We start from the raw sequence: 20,259 nt of genomic DNA, 5'->3' as shown, positions 1-20,259 counted from the left end.
TGCCACTAATACTACTGTATATAACAGTAAATCTGTGACAGTCATTTCACTCTGTGTATCCATGTATGTTTCTGTATGGCCACAAGTTTTTTCTTTTTGATTTTGAAGGACAAACCTATCTTGTGTTCTGCTTGTTTGTGTATAATACACGGCTGGCTGTCAGGAACAATAGGTCAAGAGATTAATTGGGTTTCATTTCAGTTTACCATATTTTATTTTACCTTGAGAAATGAGAGATTCTCTAACTGCTATGTTCTTGTTTAAAACACGACATTGGACCTGGTTGTTTCTGTCCACCATAAGATAGAGCCTCAGGAAGTAAATGGTTTTGCAACCAGTATACTGTATTTGTTTAGGTTTAGAAACAGCATTATTATATTTCTGTAACATGTCAAACATGACGTGGTGTACAATTAGTCTCCACTTTGTCTTCTCTTCTTTGAGTATGCTGTGATCTGTGAGATTGTGCAGGAACCTTTACACTGCAGCTGGACAAACTGTAATTCCACATCTCAGCACTGTAGCACTGCATGAGTGGGAATCCATGGCTGCGACATCATGGATTTGCCATAATATGGCGACGGACGCAAAAAGAGTTACGTCCTACACTGAAAGTATTGCCCTTACACTATGCAAGAAATCAAAGAGAAGCAAAGTGCAAACAGGAGACCAAGTTACATAGCCCAGAAGCACAGATTGTCAAATTGAAAAAAATGATTCTGTGCCATTCATACGGGTTAAAACATTAAAATATTTATAGAAATGGTTGCTGTATAATAAATTATGTGATGACAACATAAGATGAGAGATCTGTGCTAATGAGGCAATGTTGTTTTCTTTATTCTGTAATATATAGGCACATTAGAATTAGTCATCCTATCACTGCCCTTCACTGTGGGGAATAGCCTGGAATAACAACTTGGCTCAGTAGTCGGCGTCATTGGAGCTGCACACTGACCCTCGGATACATCCCCCAACCTGGGACCACCCAGTCCTACGTTATGACTCAAACTCCCAGAAAACTTCAACTCCATCTCATCTCAGTCCACTGAGATGAATACAAAGCAGCACTTTTCTCTCTTTTCTGCGTCACTGCTGCGAAATTATTTGTAATGGTTTGTTTTTTTACTTCATGCGAGCGACTTTGTTTGTTTCTCACGGTCTGAGCACTACATCTTGTCAATTAATTTGCCTCCTCTTTATCAATTTATCTTGAGTATCATTTTTGAAATGGCAGGAAGAGAAGCGATGAAGAGAGTCAGTGTTGCGGTACAGCGGAGGTGTGGGATAGAGCAGTGCACAGTGAAGACTCAGCTTATAATCAGGTGTTTGTGGGCTGCACCCTGGGGGATGGAGTGTGAGCGTGCATGTAAGAGATTCGCAGGTAAACGCTTGAACAAGAAAGAATCTTGTGTCAAACATGAGCTTTCTCACTGGTCTAGAACAGAACACAGGGAAGATGTTTACGTGTTTGAAGAGTGATAACCTGTAATCTCCGCATCCAAAAGCAATACATTCTTTATTCACCAGTTTTGTAGTTCCATGCTGGTCTCAGGGGATCAATGGATGGCAACGTCGGTCAGTTGGTCGGTCCACCACTTTGACGCAGACATAGATATCTCAAAAACTATTGAATTGGTTGAGATGTTGTTCTGTATACCACATCCGTGGTGCCCACACATAGACTGTAAATAAAGATGGACGACCTTTCTCCTCCTTCCTCCAACTGTACAAAAATGCAGCTAAAATATTCTGGATATGGGGGCTGCAATTTTGCGCTTTTGACGTCATTTGGGGCCAGAGGCAACACAGAAGTGATCGTGGTGTGCCGACACATGCTCGACCAACCGCGAGTCAGTCTCAGCTGTCAACCGTGACTTCTCAAATGAGCATGTGGACATACATCAGTGTGATAGTGAAGTGACAGGAACCATCTTTGGCGAAAATGTATTCAACGCATACTTTTTATTTTGGTCCATGTCCCATTTAGGTAACACAGAGTTAATCACCTTTAATTCAGCCAGCCACCAGGGGGCGATCCAGATTATTTGGCCTCACTTTTTGGAGCTGTCATGTCTTCCATCTTTATGTCTGTGCCCACAGGATGAGTTGTACTGACTTTGATGACCCCCTGACCTTTCCTCTTGCACCACCGTGAGGTTGACATTTATGGTTTTGAGTTAAATATATTTACAACCATGGGACGAAGTGCCATGACATTTTGTCCACACATTCATTTCCCCATCATAATGCCTTGTAATAACATTATCTGATGGCAGAGGACTTCATGGGTCCACACCGTCAGACTGGATCCAAACTCTATAATCAAGTCAGGTAGGGACTCGCTTTACTGCCAGGAAACGCAGTTCTGAAGCTGTTCAGCCATTTTTCGAGCAGGTTTGATGGAGGACATGAGCAGCTTTAGTCTTACTAGTTGTTGTTTTCCTCCATCAGAAAGTTATTTCTGTGTATCATCACTGAGAGTACATTATATTCATATATGTGTGTGTATATATACACATGTGAACACTCCTGTCCTGATCAAAGATGGCTTCCGTCAACGTCCATCAACCATCTGTTCTGTCATGTCATCTCCCCTTTGTAAGGACCGAGAGACAATAGCTCCTGTCTCCATTGTTTGGGGTCATCTTCCTCCCACAATTGTTCTCACTACAAAGTAAAATGCAGACAGCCACTAATCATTAACTCCAAAGGGGGATCGGGCTCAGTGCAGTTAAACCAGGAAGGAAAATGTTGAGGATGGTTTACCTTTTTTAAAAGAGAATAGGAAACCAAAGAGTTGATTCAGAGTCTAGTCACACCTCTAATATGCAATTCTTGCAGAGTTATGTCAAATATACTGAGTTTCAGTGTCTTCTCTGGTTTCACAACATGAAGGTGTCGGTCCTGGGTTTTATTGCCTCAGACTGGAAAGCTTTTATTGTACAACAGTGAAAACTAACAACACCCAAGAAGGCAGTAAGTGCAGCTGTAAAACACTGCAGTCGTAACAGGAACAATGCAGCTCCAACAATCAACACCAGCTTAACTAATATGACTATAAAAGTATTATGATTGTCATGTCGCAATTTTACAGTTCCAGACGCACCATGAAGAAGTGGATTTCTCGATAACCGTATCAGGACGAGTGCACCGCTAAAGGTGACCTTTATCTTCTGTCTTAGCAGGCAGCGGTTTCCCATGAGGCAGAGACGAGGCTCAAGATGTGAGCCCCAATTTAATTTCCTGAAACGATATTTGCAGCCACTCACTGGTCGCTGTAATTCCCATCACCGCGCTGAATTACAATCGCGCCCTCTTGATTTTCATGACTCTCTCATTTCCTGCTTTAGGAGCCAATTCCCTGTGACTGCTCATCGTCTCCAAAGAGCTGAATGGATGTTTGCTGCATTTTTAACTCCAACGACCGGCTTTGAGTGTGGAAGTTGTGAGAGGATCGAGAATATTGAACCTGTTGTTGTGCCACAGATTTGTTCCTTCAGTCAACTGTGCACACGTGGCTTGGATATAAAAGGTTTTCAGCAGCTGCCTAAAATTAACGTATTTATCTTTTTCTTGGTTTTCCCTTAGGTACAACCCGCTCCCCTCGAGACGGAGAGGTCCCAGGGGTGGATTACAACTTCCTGTCGGTGGAGGACTTCCTAGAACTTGAGGAGAGTGGCACACTACTAGAAATAGGAACGTATGAAGGTGAGGATGACGGTGATGACAATGACCATAACTGACGCTCGTGATAGCGCAGGTGTTCTGGTTCACCACAGACACAATGAGCGTAGCAGCAATCGACATTCATTTTTTCCCCTTACACGCAGACAGGCTGTAGGAGTGAGCACTCGGTTGATTCCGATTAGACTGTGCATGATGGGGGAGATGCATCCAGGAGACAGCAGGTCACTCCACATTTGCCCCTCTCACTCTGATAAGGACAATGTTGTGCATTGTGCTAAGTCTCAAACTGACACGATCCAGTGTGTGTGAGCATGTGCTTATGTGTGCTCTTGCATTGTGTGTGTGTGTGTGTGTGTGTGTGTGTGTGTGTGTGTGTGTGTGTGTGTGTGTGTGTGTGTGTGTGTGTGTGTGTGTGTGTGTGTGTGTGTGTGTGTGTGTGTGTGTGTGTGTGTGATTACGCGCGCGCGTGTGTGTGTGTGTGTGTGATTACGCGCGCGCGTGTGTGTGTGTGTGTGTGTGTGTGTGTGTGATTGCGTGTGTGTGTGTGCGTGGGTGTGATTGCGTGCATGGGGCCGGTAGTGAATGTCGCGACACTAATCTGCTTGGCACCAGTTCGGCTGTGTGTTGGCACCATTGGCACTTTCACGCAGACAATGTCAAATACCTGTCCACAGGAGTCGGTGGCCATCCAAACAACCGCAGGAAGCCCAAATTATTTATTCAGTGGATTGTAGTGAATATAGAAACATGTTTGATTATATCCAACTTTGTATTCACGTATTTGTGGGGAAATGTTGCCTTTTTCGTTATTTGATAGTAACCAGTGGAGAGTTGACAGGAAATGAGGGTAGATTCATGCATGTCTGCAAAGTACATATGAAGGTTTGGCCACTTAGCTTAGCTTAGCATTAGGTCTGGGAACAGAGATAGTCTGACTCTTTCTTCAAATAACGTCTGCCTACTAAAGCTCACTAAGTAAGATGCTACATCAAGGCTAACTGTTACCAGGTACCAGTCAGCGTAGTATGAAGCTACAGCAAAGGTAGCTTCATTTTTATTGTACATAAGATTGATGTTGGTGTTCTCATCTTATTTTAGCCAGACAACCAGCGGCGGAAGTTACTGCTCCTGGACCAAAAAAACAACATAATGATAAATAAATAAGAATATATATGAATAATTAACTCATGGAATTTCTAACCATTCCTTTAACATTGCCAGTGCACGGATCGCTCGGCCACCACCATCATGTCTACAAAGAATACACTAACACATGATCGGAACGATACCAGGAGGAAAAAGAAACCTAATAATAAGAATGAAAAAAAATCTTTGTTTGCACCACCGACAAACAAAGAAGCGTTTCAGTGAGAAAATGCTGCTAAAACAAACTGGGTGTTTTGAGCTGGTCCATTGTTTTTGCTCTCAGAGTCCAGACAATGCAGTTCTGCCTCGGCCTCAATCACAAACTAGAACCATTTTTGCTTTCCCGCCAGCCGCTTACTCCTATGATTTGTAGTCACACTGTGATCCAGCTTCACGTCTTTTCCTCTCGGCGAGGGAAGATTAGGAGTGAGTCTTCATAGATCCTCTGTCTTCTATCCCTCGGTCCCTCTCTCTGCCTGTTTCTATCCCCAGCTTCCTCTGTCTGTCTCGGTTTCTCCTTCTCCCTCCTTCTGTGTGTGTGTCTCTCTCTCTCTCAAGCATGCTAATGTCCTTCTTGTTGCCTAGGTAACTATTATGGGACCCCCAAGCCACCAAGGCAGCCCATCATTGGGACAGTGATTCTCAGTGATGCCGGCTCCCAGCAGTCCACCCCAAAGCGCACCAAGTCCTACAATGACATGCAAAACGCCCGAGTAGTGCCTGCTGACGACGACGATGACGACCAGGCCACGGAAATGAACAACAGTTTTACAGGTGAGGGCGTCGTGGCGCCTCTCCGGCCTCTCTCTCTCCCTTACTGTTTGCTGAAGTTTCTGTATCTGCAGCTCTCTCTGCCTCTGCATGCCTAGTATTCTCCATCTGTGCCCCGTTAGTTCTCGCCTGGATGCTTGTCCAGAAGTGGGTCTGTATGCACGCGTGTGTGTGTGTGTGTGTGTGTGTGTGTGTGTGTGTGTCCACGGTCAGCAATACAGAAGGAGAGAGACGATGTGTGTATGCTCATGACACTCTCCTCTTTTGTACGGTGTCTGGCGGTTACATCATGTCTTTGTGATGCTGATTCCTGTTTCTGTGAGCCTCCAAACACCGCCATCTGCCTGTGAGGAGGGGTGTAGTGGGGGAAGAAGGACACTTCAGGCTGCACTCACGAAATACATCATTCTTTTTTCGCGCCACGTCCCTCAGATCCTCTCCTACCTGTATCTTTATTCTAATTCTTTTTCACTTTTCTTACTTTATCTCATCAAATCCCCCCTTGAATATGTAAATGTTTTTCAGGTGTCTATATTTCTGCCTGGGGCGATAGTAGTATTCCCCACGCCAGATGTTGTCTGCACATCTTAACAGAATTGTCACCTGCATGTACATGAATTCCATGATATCAATGAGATATGAAAATAGGTGAATTTTTTAAGGCCAAATCTTGTGTTTATCATCTTTCCCCTCTCTCCGTCGAGCTCTATTCTGTGCTGCGCGATAGGTGGTGTGTGTGTGTGTGTGTGTGTGTGTGTGTGTGTGTGTGTGTGTGTGTGTGTGTGCGTGCGTGCGTGCGTGCGTGCGTGCGTGCGTGCGTGTGCGTGTGTTTTCTGCTGTGAATCTATGCCCTCTCTGTGTCCCTCTGCCAGGCAGCCAGAGTGTTGAATTAGCATTTGATCGAGCCTGAAAGGCCCACGGAAGTGTTGGAGGACACTGGGCCGGAGCCGGGGAGCGAGTGGGAATGGGGGTTGGGATTTCTAGCTTTAGAAGAGAGGGGCTTATGTGTGGAGAGGTAAAATGGGGTGGGGGGTCAAAAAGAGTTTGGGAAACACTGTTGCTGAAAGAATTAGCATATTCCTGGGGCCCTTTCAGTACACTAGAAATGGGTGGGAATTAAATGTAGGATAGGGGGAAGGGGAAGTGCTGGGGGTCCGGTGTGGTCGAAGTGGCATGTCTGCTTCTTTCATTCCTTTTCTCGCATGCGGGAGACATAAACTGTGTTCTTGTCTTTGTTGTCGTCTGTTTTTGTTTCCGTGTCGTGCTGTTGTTGTGTTGCCCAGGATCCTTAGTGCGTAGTCTCTTCCCCTCTCCTCTGTTGTGCACAGGCAACCCTAACGATCAGGACGAGAGCCGCGGCGGCATCCTCCGACCGTACCCCGCACGTGACAATGCTCCATCCTGTGGTTTGAACAATGCGGCCACCTCCACCGCAGACAGCGGGCAGCAGACGCTCGCAGAACCGCAGGTCTCTCCGGAAGACCCGCTGGGGCCGCTGCCTGAAAACTGGGAGATGGCTTACACCGAGAACGGAGAACTTTACTTCATAGAGTATGTATCGACGGCCTGCAACACTAAGCAGGTTTAATCCGTTGGACGCACACTCGTAGCGGTGTCTGTATTAGCATTTCTCACCACAACTCATACCATAGTTCTCTGTATTTTACCTGCACTATTATCCCTTTTGTTCGTCCAGTGGCTTGTCTTCCCCCATGATTTGGTTTTTAGGCCTCCCCCCAGGTCAACCTGCCCAACCCCCTGGGTGCCACTGCTTTCCTGTTAATCCCTGCATGTCCCGATCTCTAAAGGAGATCACATCCTGATCACCTGACTACCTCCACCTCTCTGTCCCCTCTGCAGCACGGCAAAGACACACCACCAGGACATGGCTGTGTATTTTCAGAGCTTGTATGTTCATTTCTGCTATCACTGAATTACACTATATTCTTGTTTAACAATAGATGGAGAAGTCCGTTTTTTTATTATTGATGTGCTGCCTGTGTCGCTCTTTTATTCTCATTTCTCTTTGCAGCAGATGCCCTCTGTCCTCTGTAAACTTGCTGACGCAGTTTACTTTCTAAGTCTTATTGATGCATTCATGCGTTGCCTTTACACGGGATGTTTGACAGCCTTTGTTGAAATATTCCGTTGTCTTATTTGTTTCCTCTCAGCCACAACACAAAGACCACGTCGTGGCTGGATCCTCGGTGTAGAGACAAAGCCTCCAGGCCTCTGGAAGAGTGTGATGATGATGGTAAGCTGCTGCTGCTGCTGCTGCTGCTGCTGCTGCACATCATTTACACAACAAAAGTGTACATTCACACCTCTGGTTAGGAATCAGTAGGTGGTGCTCGAGGCCTCCGGCTCGTCATGTGTATTGAGTGGTGACAATCCGTAATATGTCAATAGTGTATTCATAAGAGGTTTTATCAGTTTTGGTTTTGACTGCATGATTTATTGATTTGCTATGTGTCCTGTATTTGCTGTACAGGCAAATTATTTATCTGCTGTTCTTTCACAACCACCGACACAAAAAAAATGACATAGTTAAGACGTTTTTGAGAATTTCCAAATGACAGTTAAAAACCTCTGATTTCAGAGCACAGATTGCAAAACTGCACCATCCAGTGGTGAAATTTAACGTGGCACACTGCACTTTCTCTGAATCGCTCAAAATGGTTATTTGTAGATGTTGTTTCATGTTAATATCAGTTCTGAGACTAAGGGGTTTCTGTTTCCCTATCTGCCTTTCTCTGGACTGTCACTTCATTCTTTATTTGCTCTCGATTCCTCCATCCCCATCAACCTCTCCTCTTCTTTCCATCCCTCTTCTATTCTTCATTTTGGTTTTCTTTGTTTCATCTTGCTTTCACCTTGGAGAAGAAGGGATACATACGGAAGACCTCGAGAGTGATTTAGGTAAGATTTGTGTATAAAAATCTTAATTGCGCTGGTAAACATGGTCATATGAGTTCTTGTGATCATACTGATTCTGACAGCGGGCCGCAGTAGAAAGGTTTGTGATTTAGTTAGAAGGATTTTTGGCCATGATTGACCCCGTGGATCGTTGTTACAGTGTTTAACATGCTGAATGTTTGTGTCAGCTGCAGGAAGCAGTGGTGCATAGTGACAGAAGGTGATTATAATGTGCTTTATTGGACAGTATGACTGGAGAAGACAGCACACTGATGTAAACTATGCAAGTTTCCTAAAAAAAGAAAAGGAAAAAAAAGAAGAAAGATGTTCTCAGTTTCCCTTACTGTCAAATCAACTGCGCAGATTTAAAGCATGACAGATTTTAATTGGATGTAATGGTTCATGTTTAAAGATGGTAACTAAAACCATCTGAGGTAAAACTGACCAACATAAATTGTTTCTTTGTCATGTCAAAAGTGATTATAATGTCTCTTCGCAGTTGGATTCATTACATGACTTGGTCTGCTCCCCAAATGTCTCCGTCTAGAATTTCAGCTCGCGATGGAACCTCGCAGAGTTAAATCGCTCGTGTGTGTCACTGTGGGACAGAGTGTTTGTGGCTTAGTTATATGTTGTTGATCAAAGCGCTGCCTTAAATTCTAACATCCATACCGAAAGGTTGAGCCTTTGGGGATTTTTGGGGATAATTCTATTTCCTTCTGATGTTACAAAAACAGGATTCTCCTCAATGGTCATAGCGTGACTAGCAGGAGTTATTTGTCTGAGATTTACAAAAACACATCTGGAACATGTTGTGCGGAGGACTTAGGCCGATAGATCTACTTGGAGTGGCTTCACAGACGGGCGAAGGGCTCTGCTGCCGATTCTCGTCCCATGTGCAGGTAGAACAAACAACCCCGTAATGGAATGAGCGGCCAGTCTTGAACAAGGCCTAGAATGTCTGGCTGTGAGCCTCTGTTATTGCTGGCCGCTCAGATGCAGACACTCTGTGATCATTGATTGTGAAATCCGGTCTCACATGATAGTGTTTACTGGACGTGGGAGGTGCCCACAGTAACACAAGGAGGTAATGTCTTTGTCCGAAATCAAATGCAGTGAGGTGGAGATCCGAGATGCCAACATCTTAATGGGAATGTGTCAGTTTAATAGGCCTAATCTGTCCATCTATTCCCAGAGGTTGTGTGTGTGTGTGTGTGTGTGTGTGTGTGTGTGTGTGTGTGTGTGTGTGCGTGCGTGCGTGTGCGCGCAACACTGTCGTAATATGTAGCAAAATATGCAGACAGCTCCAGATGTTAGCACTTAAGTTTTTGAATTTCAACACCAGACTTTTGTTGACCCACATTCTTTTGTCGACCTATTTGAAGCCGTGCAGTATCTTGTTGTTGTCGTTGTGTGTGATGTTTTAGTCTTAATGAGCAGAATCAATGTCATGTAGGCAGCAGGAGTGTGACTCAGGTCCTAATTTAGTTTATGTATACTTTTATTGACAGCTACACACGTCTGACTTGTTGACTAGATTTTTTTGTTGTGTCTACCTGACATGTACCTGTACTTTTAGTGATGTAAATTAAACAGAAATTCTAAGGGGAAAGTTTGACAGTGTTGCAGCTTCCTAAAACAAAAAATAAATAAAACTGTTGTGCAGTAATAAAGGGCTCAGGTTATTTAGGCTTATTTAGTTTTTTTTTGACATCTGACATGGCGTTGATAGATTCCAAAAGAGCAAAACACATTTTTCCGGTATGAACTCCAGAAAGTTGTGTTCAGACATTTTGCAGTTTTTGCCGTTCACATATGATGGATGCAGCAGGAGATGGTCAGACACAGACACGTGTTCACGCCAGCAGGAACATTTCGGGAACATTCTGTGGCGTCTGGGTTGAGGCTGGGCGGGAGGCAGGACGTGACGATAATTCTGTGGTGGAAATCTGTGTTTTTTTCATCAACACGCTCACTGAATTTTTTCCAGAGATTTTTTTCCTGCTGTATTATCAAATGGCCTCACTCTGACATTTTACGGTAACATTTGCCCGGCGGGCTGGCAAGAAAAGTTACGGTAAATGTCCGGAGCGACATTTGCGTTCTCACATAGAGTTTATCCCCTCCGGATAAATTCCAAAAAATGTCGGCACATGTCTGAAAGTAGCTTACAAACAACACGACACACCAAATATCTGCATCAAACTGAGAAGAAACGGTCTGTTGCTATAATAAATGTTAGATAACAACACCCCTTTTTCTTACTATATATACCGTAAGTATAGTGTTACAACTATGTAACACATGTAACACTAACACACCAACTGACTCAGTGTCAGTGTTGTTTGTCTGTGTTTAATGCTCAGTGCCTTCTGTATTTCAGAGCTGCCTCCAGGATGGGAGAGAATAGACGACCCGGTGTACGGGGTGTATTACGTAGAGTAAGTTTATCCCCTTATAGATTCACATAAGTACAAAGAAATAAAACGGGGTTTCTCCAAATTAAAGACCCGTCTTACAAGACTTCCCATCGGTCTTTTCACCTCTCGGTTACATTTTTGCTGCGAAGACTGAACCTTTCTCCCTCGTTGCCCTGTGGTCTCTCCCTCTGTGTGTCTCAGTCATATCAACAGGAAGACACAGTATGAGAACCCCGTAGTGGAGGCGCGGCGCCGGAAGATCCTGGAACAGCAGCAGCAGCAGCAGCAGCAGCCGCCGCAGCCTCCTGAAGGTGAGCGGTATATCCGAGGTTCGTTTCCTGCCCTGGCACGGCACCATTTCTTTCTTTCTTCTCTTCGTCTGTGTCTCATGTCCTCCTAGTTCGTCCAGTGCTCTCCGGGGATCGGGCCAGGCTCTTTTCTTTTTTTTAAATTTCCCGCCGTGACTTGACTTCCACGCTGTTGAAGTTGAATTTAAATTCTCATACAAGCTGAGCTTTCACATGATAAAGCTGGCCCAAGCCCCGGTGTCGTCTTTGGTGTTTAGGTTTTAATTTATGTGGTTTAAAATCATGTTTCATTTTGTATTTGATTTGCCTTACCATGAGTGTATAAAAGATTTCTACTGAGGTATCCAGAGGTTGTTGTTTTCTAACTGTGGGGCTGAGAGAGTTGCAGAGTGAGAGATACAAGGATAAGATAATGTGTAAGGTGAAAGGAACAGGTGCATGCTGGTGTTCTGGAAACAGCTGGGAAGTTAGTTATTGTAGATTTGCCAAGCGATTTGGCAGCTGACAGTGTTGGACAGCAGTCAGAGCTGCAACACTGGCTGTGGCACACGGCTGATGGAGGCAATTACAGTAAGTTACTTTAAAACCCTTGACGTTCAACCAATGCGATTTACGTTTAAAATGTTCGGTTATGGTGTCATAACTCAGTGTAATCTGAAATATGTTTTTAGATCCAGTGTGACTTGAAGTCCCCCGGGGATATCTCCAATGTCAATTGTGGATAAATCCATGAATCCACTTAGAAATCATTGGAAAAAAAGACCTGGCTCTTTCTAACTCCAGAACATGTCTGACAACAATCTGTATCTGAACAAAACTTAATAATGTTGTCTTCAGAATCTAAGTAATCCAGTAGTAGTTGTAAGTAGGATCTGTTAAAGGCTCATTCAGCACATTATACCTCTTGTTCATATCCTGTAGAGCCCCCAAATTATGGCAACTGTGGTTCCAAACCGTACAACATGATTATCTCCCCATTATTTAGGACAAACTAAAATAATAGAAGCACCAAACTCGATTAATATGACCCTTTGTCATGTTGCATTCTCAATATTACGACGCCTGTGTTCTATTTTTCTTAATCTCACATTCAAAAACAAGAAGAAGCTGATTAAAACTGTGGCGTCGTAAAAAGGAATCAGGTGGAATGTATGTACAGTGTGTGTGCTTTAAGCTCTGAGTTTGTTTACAAGTTGCTGTTATGTGTCCGTGTGTGTGTGGCACGTAAATACACTTTTGAGCGTGTGGATTATTGTGTGTATGTTTGCGTACAGAGTGGATTGAGGAGCACTCCTCTGCAGCGGCTCCTTTGGCAAACTACGCTGCGAACCACCTGGAGACCTACAGGGACCCGCAGGTCCCGCCAACTCTACCTCCCCACCCGGCAGGAGTCAAAAGTAGATGTTTATGTTTGTGAACTGTGTATACCTCTTTACCACTGTCTGATTTAACTATGCCATGCTTCTAACAGTGGCGCTAAGACACATCACGTGGCTCAGATGAATAACGTTTGTTTACTGCGTCTACATACAAAATGTTTGGCCAGAAGTACTGCTGTATATTTTCTGATTTACAGCCTGAGTGATTATAAAAATTACTGTACGACGAAATGACAAACAAACGCATGCAGACCGAATGTGTATAACCAGACAAATCAATCAAGTGTTACACAGCCAATGCTGCTTTTGTTGTTGTTGTTGTTGTTGTCGTTGTCGTTGTTAAATCCTAAAAACTGCATCCGGATCCTGATCTAAAATAAATTAAACTCAGGGAAATCTTAAATGTAGAATATTGAGATGGCTAATAGTTATTTCTGTGGTGATTTGCAGGAGGGAAGCCGTTTTTCACAAGGAACCCAGCAGAACTGAAAGGAACTTTCATCAACACAAAGCTGAAGAAGAGTCGCCGCGGCTTCGGCTTCACCGTGGTCGGAGGCGACGAGCCAGATGAGTTTCTGCAGATCAAAAGTCTGGTGCTGGACGGGCCTGCGGCTGTGGATGGCAAGATGGAGACAGGTGCAGTACATAACTACCATCCACAGGGGGCTCTGCTTTCATTCAACAACATTCACTGTAGTGTTCTCACCACACATCCATCCCTTTTCTCTGACGTTTCACCAGTGCACAACAGTGGACTGACGTCAAATAACACCAGCAGTGTAACATGAATGGAACTTACTTTAAGAACTTTAAATAGTTGTTAATTGTGTAAATAACTGCATTACTAACAGTGTTTTATTTTGTGCAGGTGATGTGATAGTCAGTGTGAATGACAGCATTGTGCTGGGCTACACCCACGCTCAGGTGGTGAAGATCTTCCAATCCATCCCCATCGGCTCCATGGTGGACCTGGCATTATGCCGTGGCTACCCACTGCCCTTTGACCCTGACGACCCCAACACCAGCCTGGTGACCTCAGTCGCAATCTTGGACAAGGAGCCTATTATCGTCAACGGACAGGAGACATTTGACTCGCCTTCCAACCAGGCCGGACACGATAACTGCATGAGGGAGCTGCGGTCGCACAGCCCCTCGGCCGAGGTGGCGTCAAACGGTTCGCACGGTTACTCCAGCGATGTGGTCACGCTGGCCTCGTCCATCGCCACCCAGCCCGAGCTGATCACCATCCATATGGAGAAGGGAGACAAAGGATTTGGCTTCACCATTGCAGACAGTCTGACCGGAGGAGGGCAGAGGGTCAAGCAGATAGTGGACTATCCGCGCTGCCGTGGCCTAAAGGAGGGGGACATTCTAATGGAGGTCAACAAGAGGAACGTCCAAAATATGAGCCACAACCAGGTGGTGGACCTGCTGAGCAAATGTCCCAGAGGCAGCGAGGTCACCATGCTGGTGCAAAGAGGTATGTACTGCATTTTGACGTGAGATATTTGTCCGCAAGGGGGGATAAATAGGTGCGAGGACGGAAGCTGCGACGCGAAAAGATGTGATTAAGTGCACAAATGAATGTAGCGGCCACAGCTCGGCTAGAACAGCCAGCACAGAAAGAGTGACACAGTGAGAGAGCAGGAGAGAAAAGTGAGAGAAGGGGTGGGTGGCAGGTTGAAAATGCTCGGACTGGATGGGATGAAAAGAGGAGAGGCAAAGGGACGTTAGCGCGCCAGAGGATGAGCCGCTGAGTGTGGGAAGGAGTGGGAGGCCGGGTAAAGAGGCGAGGTGGATGAATGAGAGGGGAGAGGAGGAGGGGCACATCAGGTCAGGGAATAGGATCACAGGGATGACGTCAGTCTTCATGTTTGCTACTTTCCTATGTCGCCTACATGATGATTTAGGTATTGTGAGGGTTGTGATTATTCGTTATCTCAAGATTTTTTTTTTCAATGAATAAGTAAGAGGACGTTGGAGCCTGCGTTTATGGAAACGAGTGGATGTTTTGCTGATTCTGATTAGAATATCCAAGTTGGTTTTTATTCTACTGTTGTGTGCTATTGTAGTCACACAATATTAATGCCGGTATTTAATGGTGGATGCTGCTCTGCCTGGATTCTCAGCCTTCTCATTATTACACTGCGCTGTTGGCCTGGTGTGACCCACAGATAAATGTTTCTCTCATTGAAATGTCAAAACAAAACAAATTCTTTTTTCCCCGAGTGAAGCGTCTCCGTGCCGACACTGAATGACATTCGAGGTCTCTCGTTTCTGTCCAGTCCTTGTTGTTGTTAAACTGATGGTCATGTCAGCGGCCGACCCAGAACTCTTTTAGCGGCAGGCTGGAATATGAACCGCACATCAATTATGCCCCCTAATGAGTTGACCTTGTGCTCTGCTGCAGGAATAATGCGGCTGTATTGTGTTAAATGTCAGCATCATTATGGACGTGTGTGAGCGTGTGTGCGCGTGTGTGTGTAATAAAGGAAAGGAGACTAGAGGAAGTCATGAGGAACAACCGCATAGATCATCTATTAGCTCTGAACCCAGTCCGTCACTATTGAGCGGCCAGGTGACGAGGCACCGAAACTACTTCACCTCTTCAATTTGACTTCTGCAGCGCCAAATCACAACGTGCATTATCTCAGGGCACTTTAGGTCATCAGGTCAAGACCTTACAGTATTATAGAGAGAGACCCATCGGCTCCCAGAGCGAGTTAGCACTAACTGACGGTGGACAGAGAAAAACCTCCAACAGAACCAGACTCAAGCTGTTTTCAGACATGAACATATGAAGAACGCAGCAGGAGATTGTCCAAGTCAGACACTTTCACGATAGCCGGGTTTTTTTTCCGGAAATCTGACAAGGGGGGCTGGCAGGGAAATTCCTGGAAAATGTCCGGAGCAAACATCTGCGTTCTCGCATTCAGCCCCTCTGGAAATGTTCAGGAAAATGTCTGGACGTCAGCGCAGGTCTGAAAACAACGTCAGTGTGGTCGACCTTCTGCCTCCGTCTGTTTGGGGAGAGAGGAGAGGAGAGGAGAGGTGGGTAGAAAGGGGGAGAGAAGAGAGAGAGGGGGCTGAGTACACCTGGAAACAAATTTAGTACGAGTGCTGTTAAGATACCTGAGTGTGTCCTCATACAGTGCTTTACTTTTTCCTCCAACTTTATTAAAAAAGATATATAAACATGTTTTTCTACAAAACCTTTTCATTCAACAAAAGGAGCCAGTCCTCTAAAATATTAAACATGGTTTGGATACAATATTTAGCAGCCGTACAAGAATTTTGCAGAAAGAAAAAAATAAAAAAAATTCCAAAAAGCAAAATTGTAATTATTATGAAAAATGGTCAGATTCTTAGAATAAGCGATGAAAACCTCTGAGTCTGAACAAGCATTTGAGACCAGCATTCGGTGACAGTCCTCATTTGAGGTTTGATTCCCGCCCCAGACATTTTGTCGCCGGTGTAAAGGATGCAGACGCAAAATGGGCGAGGATCTGTGGAATCAGATTTGGTCCTGGGAAATTGTGAAAAGACATTTTATTGAATCAATTTATACAATTAATTGATTATTCCTAAATACACACAAATAATGAACAAGTCATAAGCATAATAATTAGTTGCGCCTGTACTTTATAAGAATAGTTCTTTCTGTCTCCGAATGATGCAGTGACCTTTCAAGTGATCGCTAGCAGCTAAGGGCAGAGTCGTTCACAAACAGCGATTAAGGGAGTAAAGAGGAGCAAGGTAAGGCCGATAAGAGGAGAGTGTGGAGGATGAGAAATTGGAGGACCGGGGATCATGTTTTGAGAAAGTGGGGGATTAGAGGAAAGAGTGTGAGATTTGCTCAACAGCACTGGAAGTTCAGCGAGGGGAGCATATATGAGAGGATTGGTTTAGATAAGTATCGGAGGAGGAGGAGGAACAAGGTGGACTTCTGCTGGAGGAGGAGAAGGCTTAATCTGCTCATCTGTGACTCATCAGTCTGTGACTCAAAGTCAGCACAGTCTCTTATCATGAGAGGGCACGAAGCACAAGGTCAAACAAACAGAACACCGCAAATGATGTCCCGCAGCGATTGTGGTCTTTTCAAATTTGCGCGTGACGCTCTGCAGCAGACCGAGTTGTGTCACCGAAGTTGCATTCATGCAAAATGTTCTGTGTTAAGATTCTAGATACACTGATCGATCGGCCGGTTCATGTTGAAAAAAGTTCTTATTTTATTTTAAGGGTTATTTTTAAGATTCAGATTGAAGTGTATCATCATACGTTCGTGACAAAGGGGAGGGGAAAACATCTTTTGTAAAACAACACCAGTTTAACTTATTGTCCAGGAGGCAGCATCAGTCTGACCTGAACATTGTACAAAGATAAACTTTCAAGACAAATCTATATACATCACTTCATTTGCATTGTGCATTATGCAATTACCTTAATGATCGCTGCAAAAGGCAGAAGAGCCGGTCTGAAGTGAACTCAGACACATTTTCTGCATTTTGATTGCCTAACAAATTGTCTCACTGGTTTTGATCCTGGGATCATTGAAAACCCAAAAGAAGGGGGAACAGCAGCGTGTAATTTGTCCGATGGAAATAAACGAGAAGTAGAATAAGCTGTTGGTGGTAATGACAGAAGCAGCTGCTTAAAGAACTGTGAAGTGAAGGAGAAGAGGTTTGTTCAAGCCGAATGGGTATTTTGTAAAAGCTTGTTGTGAAACACTTCTTTGGCTTAGCCCTCATCTGCAGTTGACCGAAAATGTTTTAGGCAAGTGTAATGTGCAGGATTCAGTCGTTTGGTACGTTTGCAGAGCACCTGCACTCTTAAGTATTAGCATATTACCTATAGCTCTCTAGTCTGAGAAATGTTATTTTCCAATATAAGTTTCAAGATAACATCTGGTGTTCTCACACACAGCTTCCTCTCCTGTAAAGGAGGCACAGGCCAGCTTTGACTCCTCCATCTTGTCTCCCCATCGTTGTTGCCATGGCAATCGTGCACAGGGCTCCTGTCCCCTGAGAGAGAGAGAGAGAGAGAAGAGAGAAAGACAATGAAAAGACAGAGGGGAGGGAAATAAAAAAAACAGAGGAAATGAAAGTAGAGGAATGAATGATGTGCAGGTAGCAGAGGACGAGGAAGAGAAAGACAATATCACTTAGTAGGTAGAAGAAGAGTAGATGACGAGAGAGGACGATGGCATGATGGCACATTCTTGTAAGTAGAGAAAGGGCAAATATTTACAGGTTGGGCTGAACATTACTCATGTTGTACGCCCCCGAACAGTGTAAAGAAAAACCTGGAGGAAGGATCATCCGCTCCGATGTGTGGGCTCTTCACAGACCCACCAAGGACACCGTTTCAATGGCACTCTGGAACTCTGGGCCGAATCACTTGCTGCAAGACTCAGCGCGAAAAGCTTTTTCAGTGCTGTTGCTTCAGGATGAGAGGTTCTGTTCAGACCGGTCTCACAAGTGGTCACCCTTAGCACAGGTATGACACATTTGAGATGCGATCACTTCCGAGGACGCCTCTTTGCGATGTGAATGCAAACTCCTCCCGGGCCACGTTGACGAAACCCCTACGCAGCTGACGCCCTCTGACCCACTACAGTTTAATAATGAGCCAAAAGTATTTTACAGGTCTGTGTTTCCCAGACAGAGATTTATGTCTGGCCGACCGCCACAAATAAATCAGCCACCACATATTGATTTTCCATTTTTGTCTTTTTACAATTTCAAATGGGTAAAATCTGAATTCATTCTACAGCTCTGTGAAGAGCTTTGATTCACTCAGCACCTGCTCGCCCGGCTCAGTCTCTCATGCACACACACACTCGCACATACTGACACGTTTGTCATAGTCAGACTAAAAACAACGATGCATCAGCGTCTTTGGTCCGTCCACAGATACAGCTACGTGTCAATTTGCATATAGAGCCGGAAGTGATCACTCGAGATGCATTTCAATTGCAGGTGTCCAACTAGTTGTCCACTGTGATTGGATCAGCCACTGCTGAGCAACCCCACAAGCCTAATTCAGAAATCGGTCTTACCCACTTATTTATCACCTCTGATTGTTTGTTCACTCAAATTATACAAACCGTTGAGCAGAAGCAGGAACTTGTGCAGGCATGTGCTCAAACTGATTTAAAACATGAAGATGTTCTCTTAGAGGCTGCGTGCGTGTGTGTTTATCGGTGTCGTTCAGTAATTTCCGCATTAGCATACTTCTTTGTAATTATGATACTTATCATATGCATGCTTGACTGTCTACTGTAAAAGAAAAGAAAAAGTAGAGGAAGCTGCCTCCTCCACAATTGATGCTTGGAGCCAGTTCAGGTGGCAGAACAACTGACAACATCCACTTTCACCGCCAATTTGTTTACTTCGCCTCTCATTTGAATAATAATGTATACAGTGTTAGTCGTTTTTGTTAAAAGGTTGCCTCGGAAATAATGAAATCAGGCATTTGAAACCAGTGTTGCATTCTTAGCGATCAATTCCGTCTTGAAATGGAGCAGCGCTCTGTTGAGCAGAGCTTAACCGTCATTCAGCAGCTTCAGCGGAGGAAAGGATATCAGGATTATGACACCGCAGCAATTTCTGTGCTGTATTTGTGTGTGTGTGCTCGTAAACTCACCTTCAATGTATAAATGGAAGCATTGCCTTCATGCATGCCTGCCTGTGCCGATATTACATATGTACAGCCTGCATATGTATATCATTTATAGATGCTTCTGCAGAGTTGCGTGTGTGTGTACAGGAACATGCGACTCCCACATTTCTTGCACCGAGCTTCTGCCGCTCATGAATGTTACATCTGGCCAGATTCGATCATCTCAAGGAGTTATACCTGCACATCAGCGTTACAATGCCAGAAGTTAATCAGATTCAAAGGCTGCGCCGTGAGTGAAGGTGTGTTCACACCACACAGAATGTAAATCAGCAGCTGTTATAGCCGACACAAGCTATAGGGCAATAATGTGGAGTTGAGGTCAAACTACATCAATTTACCGAATCTTTATTCCCCTTCAGTCCAACACTCCACAATTTATTAACCATATGGCCGTAGTTAAATTCAATTTCTGCACGTTAAATGGTAATCATGTTGACCTCGTTGCCAGTTTGAAGATTTCCAGAGGTTGTTTCCCAGTGAAAGGTTTCTATTGGCATTCCACAACGTGTAATCCAGCGCTGCAGGGCCTCACAACCTGCTGGTTGTGATTGTGAGGAAACAGTTATTATTGACATCTGACCTTATGATGTGTGTATATGTCCTTCCTGCATCAGACACGCGCACTCAAACAAAAACATTCATCAGCACGTCTGCAGCCGAGACGTTCCACTTGCTCCAGTAACTGGCACCCCATAATCTGAGTGAGTGAGGGAGGGAGAGCGGGAGGGGGGGACAGCGAGGATGAATTATGAATTGTGTGGAGAGAGGGGCTGTGCAGCAACAGAGAATTTTAACATTTAATGATTTTTTTGCCAGTGCAGCAGAAAGAGCCTAAGATGGATGCTTGCATGTTGTTGCATGTGTTAATGTCGCTGGAACCTTCCATTATTGCTCCCCGTAGGTTTTTTTCCCAGTGCATGCTGGGTAGGAAATAATGTTTTCATCGGC

General features: G+C 44.6%; 1 protein-coding gene and 1 non-coding gene across 17 annotated transcripts in view; one reads left to right on the top strand and one right to left on the bottom strand.

The window, feature by feature from the left end:
• Nucleotides 1-20,259, top strand: part of LOC118316480 (membrane-associated guanylate kinase, WW and PDZ domain-containing protein 1) — an 83,088-nt gene that overhangs the window by 41,799 nt on the left and 21,030 nt on the right. For 4 of the 16 annotated variants that reach the window (XM_035644327.2, XM_035644324.2, XM_035644337.2 and 1 more), the window contains 11 exons: nt 3,592-3,711; nt 5,422-5,610; nt 6,891-7,158; nt 7,468-7,515; nt 7,779-7,861; nt 8,488-8,526; nt 10,907-10,964; nt 11,145-11,272; nt 12,526-12,648; nt 13,081-13,266; nt 13,499-14,110. In XM_035644327.2, the coding sequence (XP_035500220.2) occupies nt 3,592-3,711; nt 5,422-5,610; nt 6,891-7,158; nt 7,468-7,515; nt 7,779-7,861; nt 8,488-8,526; nt 10,907-10,964; nt 11,145-11,272; nt 12,526-12,648; nt 13,081-13,266; nt 13,499-14,110 (1,854 nt within the window). The remainder of the gene's footprint in view (nt 1-3,591; nt 3,712-5,421; nt 5,611-6,890; nt 7,159-7,467; nt 7,516-7,778; nt 7,862-8,487; nt 8,527-10,906; nt 10,965-11,144; nt 11,273-12,525; nt 12,649-13,080; nt 13,267-13,498; nt 14,111-20,259) is intronic. The other 12 variants (XM_047330745.1, XM_035644325.2, XM_035644331.2 and 9 more) reach the window with 9 other exon arrangements.
• Nucleotides 15,471-20,259, bottom strand: part of LOC118316490 — a 39,522-nt gene continuing 34,733 nt past the window's right edge. The window contains exons 2-3 of the transcript XR_004795207.2: nt 17,548-17,651; nt 15,471-15,650 (exon numbers count right to left, since the gene is read on the bottom strand). This is a non-coding gene — a transcript (uncharacterized LOC118316490). The remainder of the gene's footprint in view (nt 15,651-17,547; nt 17,652-20,259) is intronic.

Source organism: Scophthalmus maximus, chromosome 3, assembly GCF_022379125.1.
Source record: "Scophthalmus maximus strain ysfricsl-2021 chromosome 3, ASM2237912v1, whole genome shotgun sequence".
NCBI classification, from domain to species: Eukaryota; Metazoa; Chordata; class Actinopteri; order Pleuronectiformes; family Scophthalmidae; genus Scophthalmus; species Scophthalmus maximus.
This window is presented reverse-complemented; position numbering and strand designations above follow the sequence as displayed.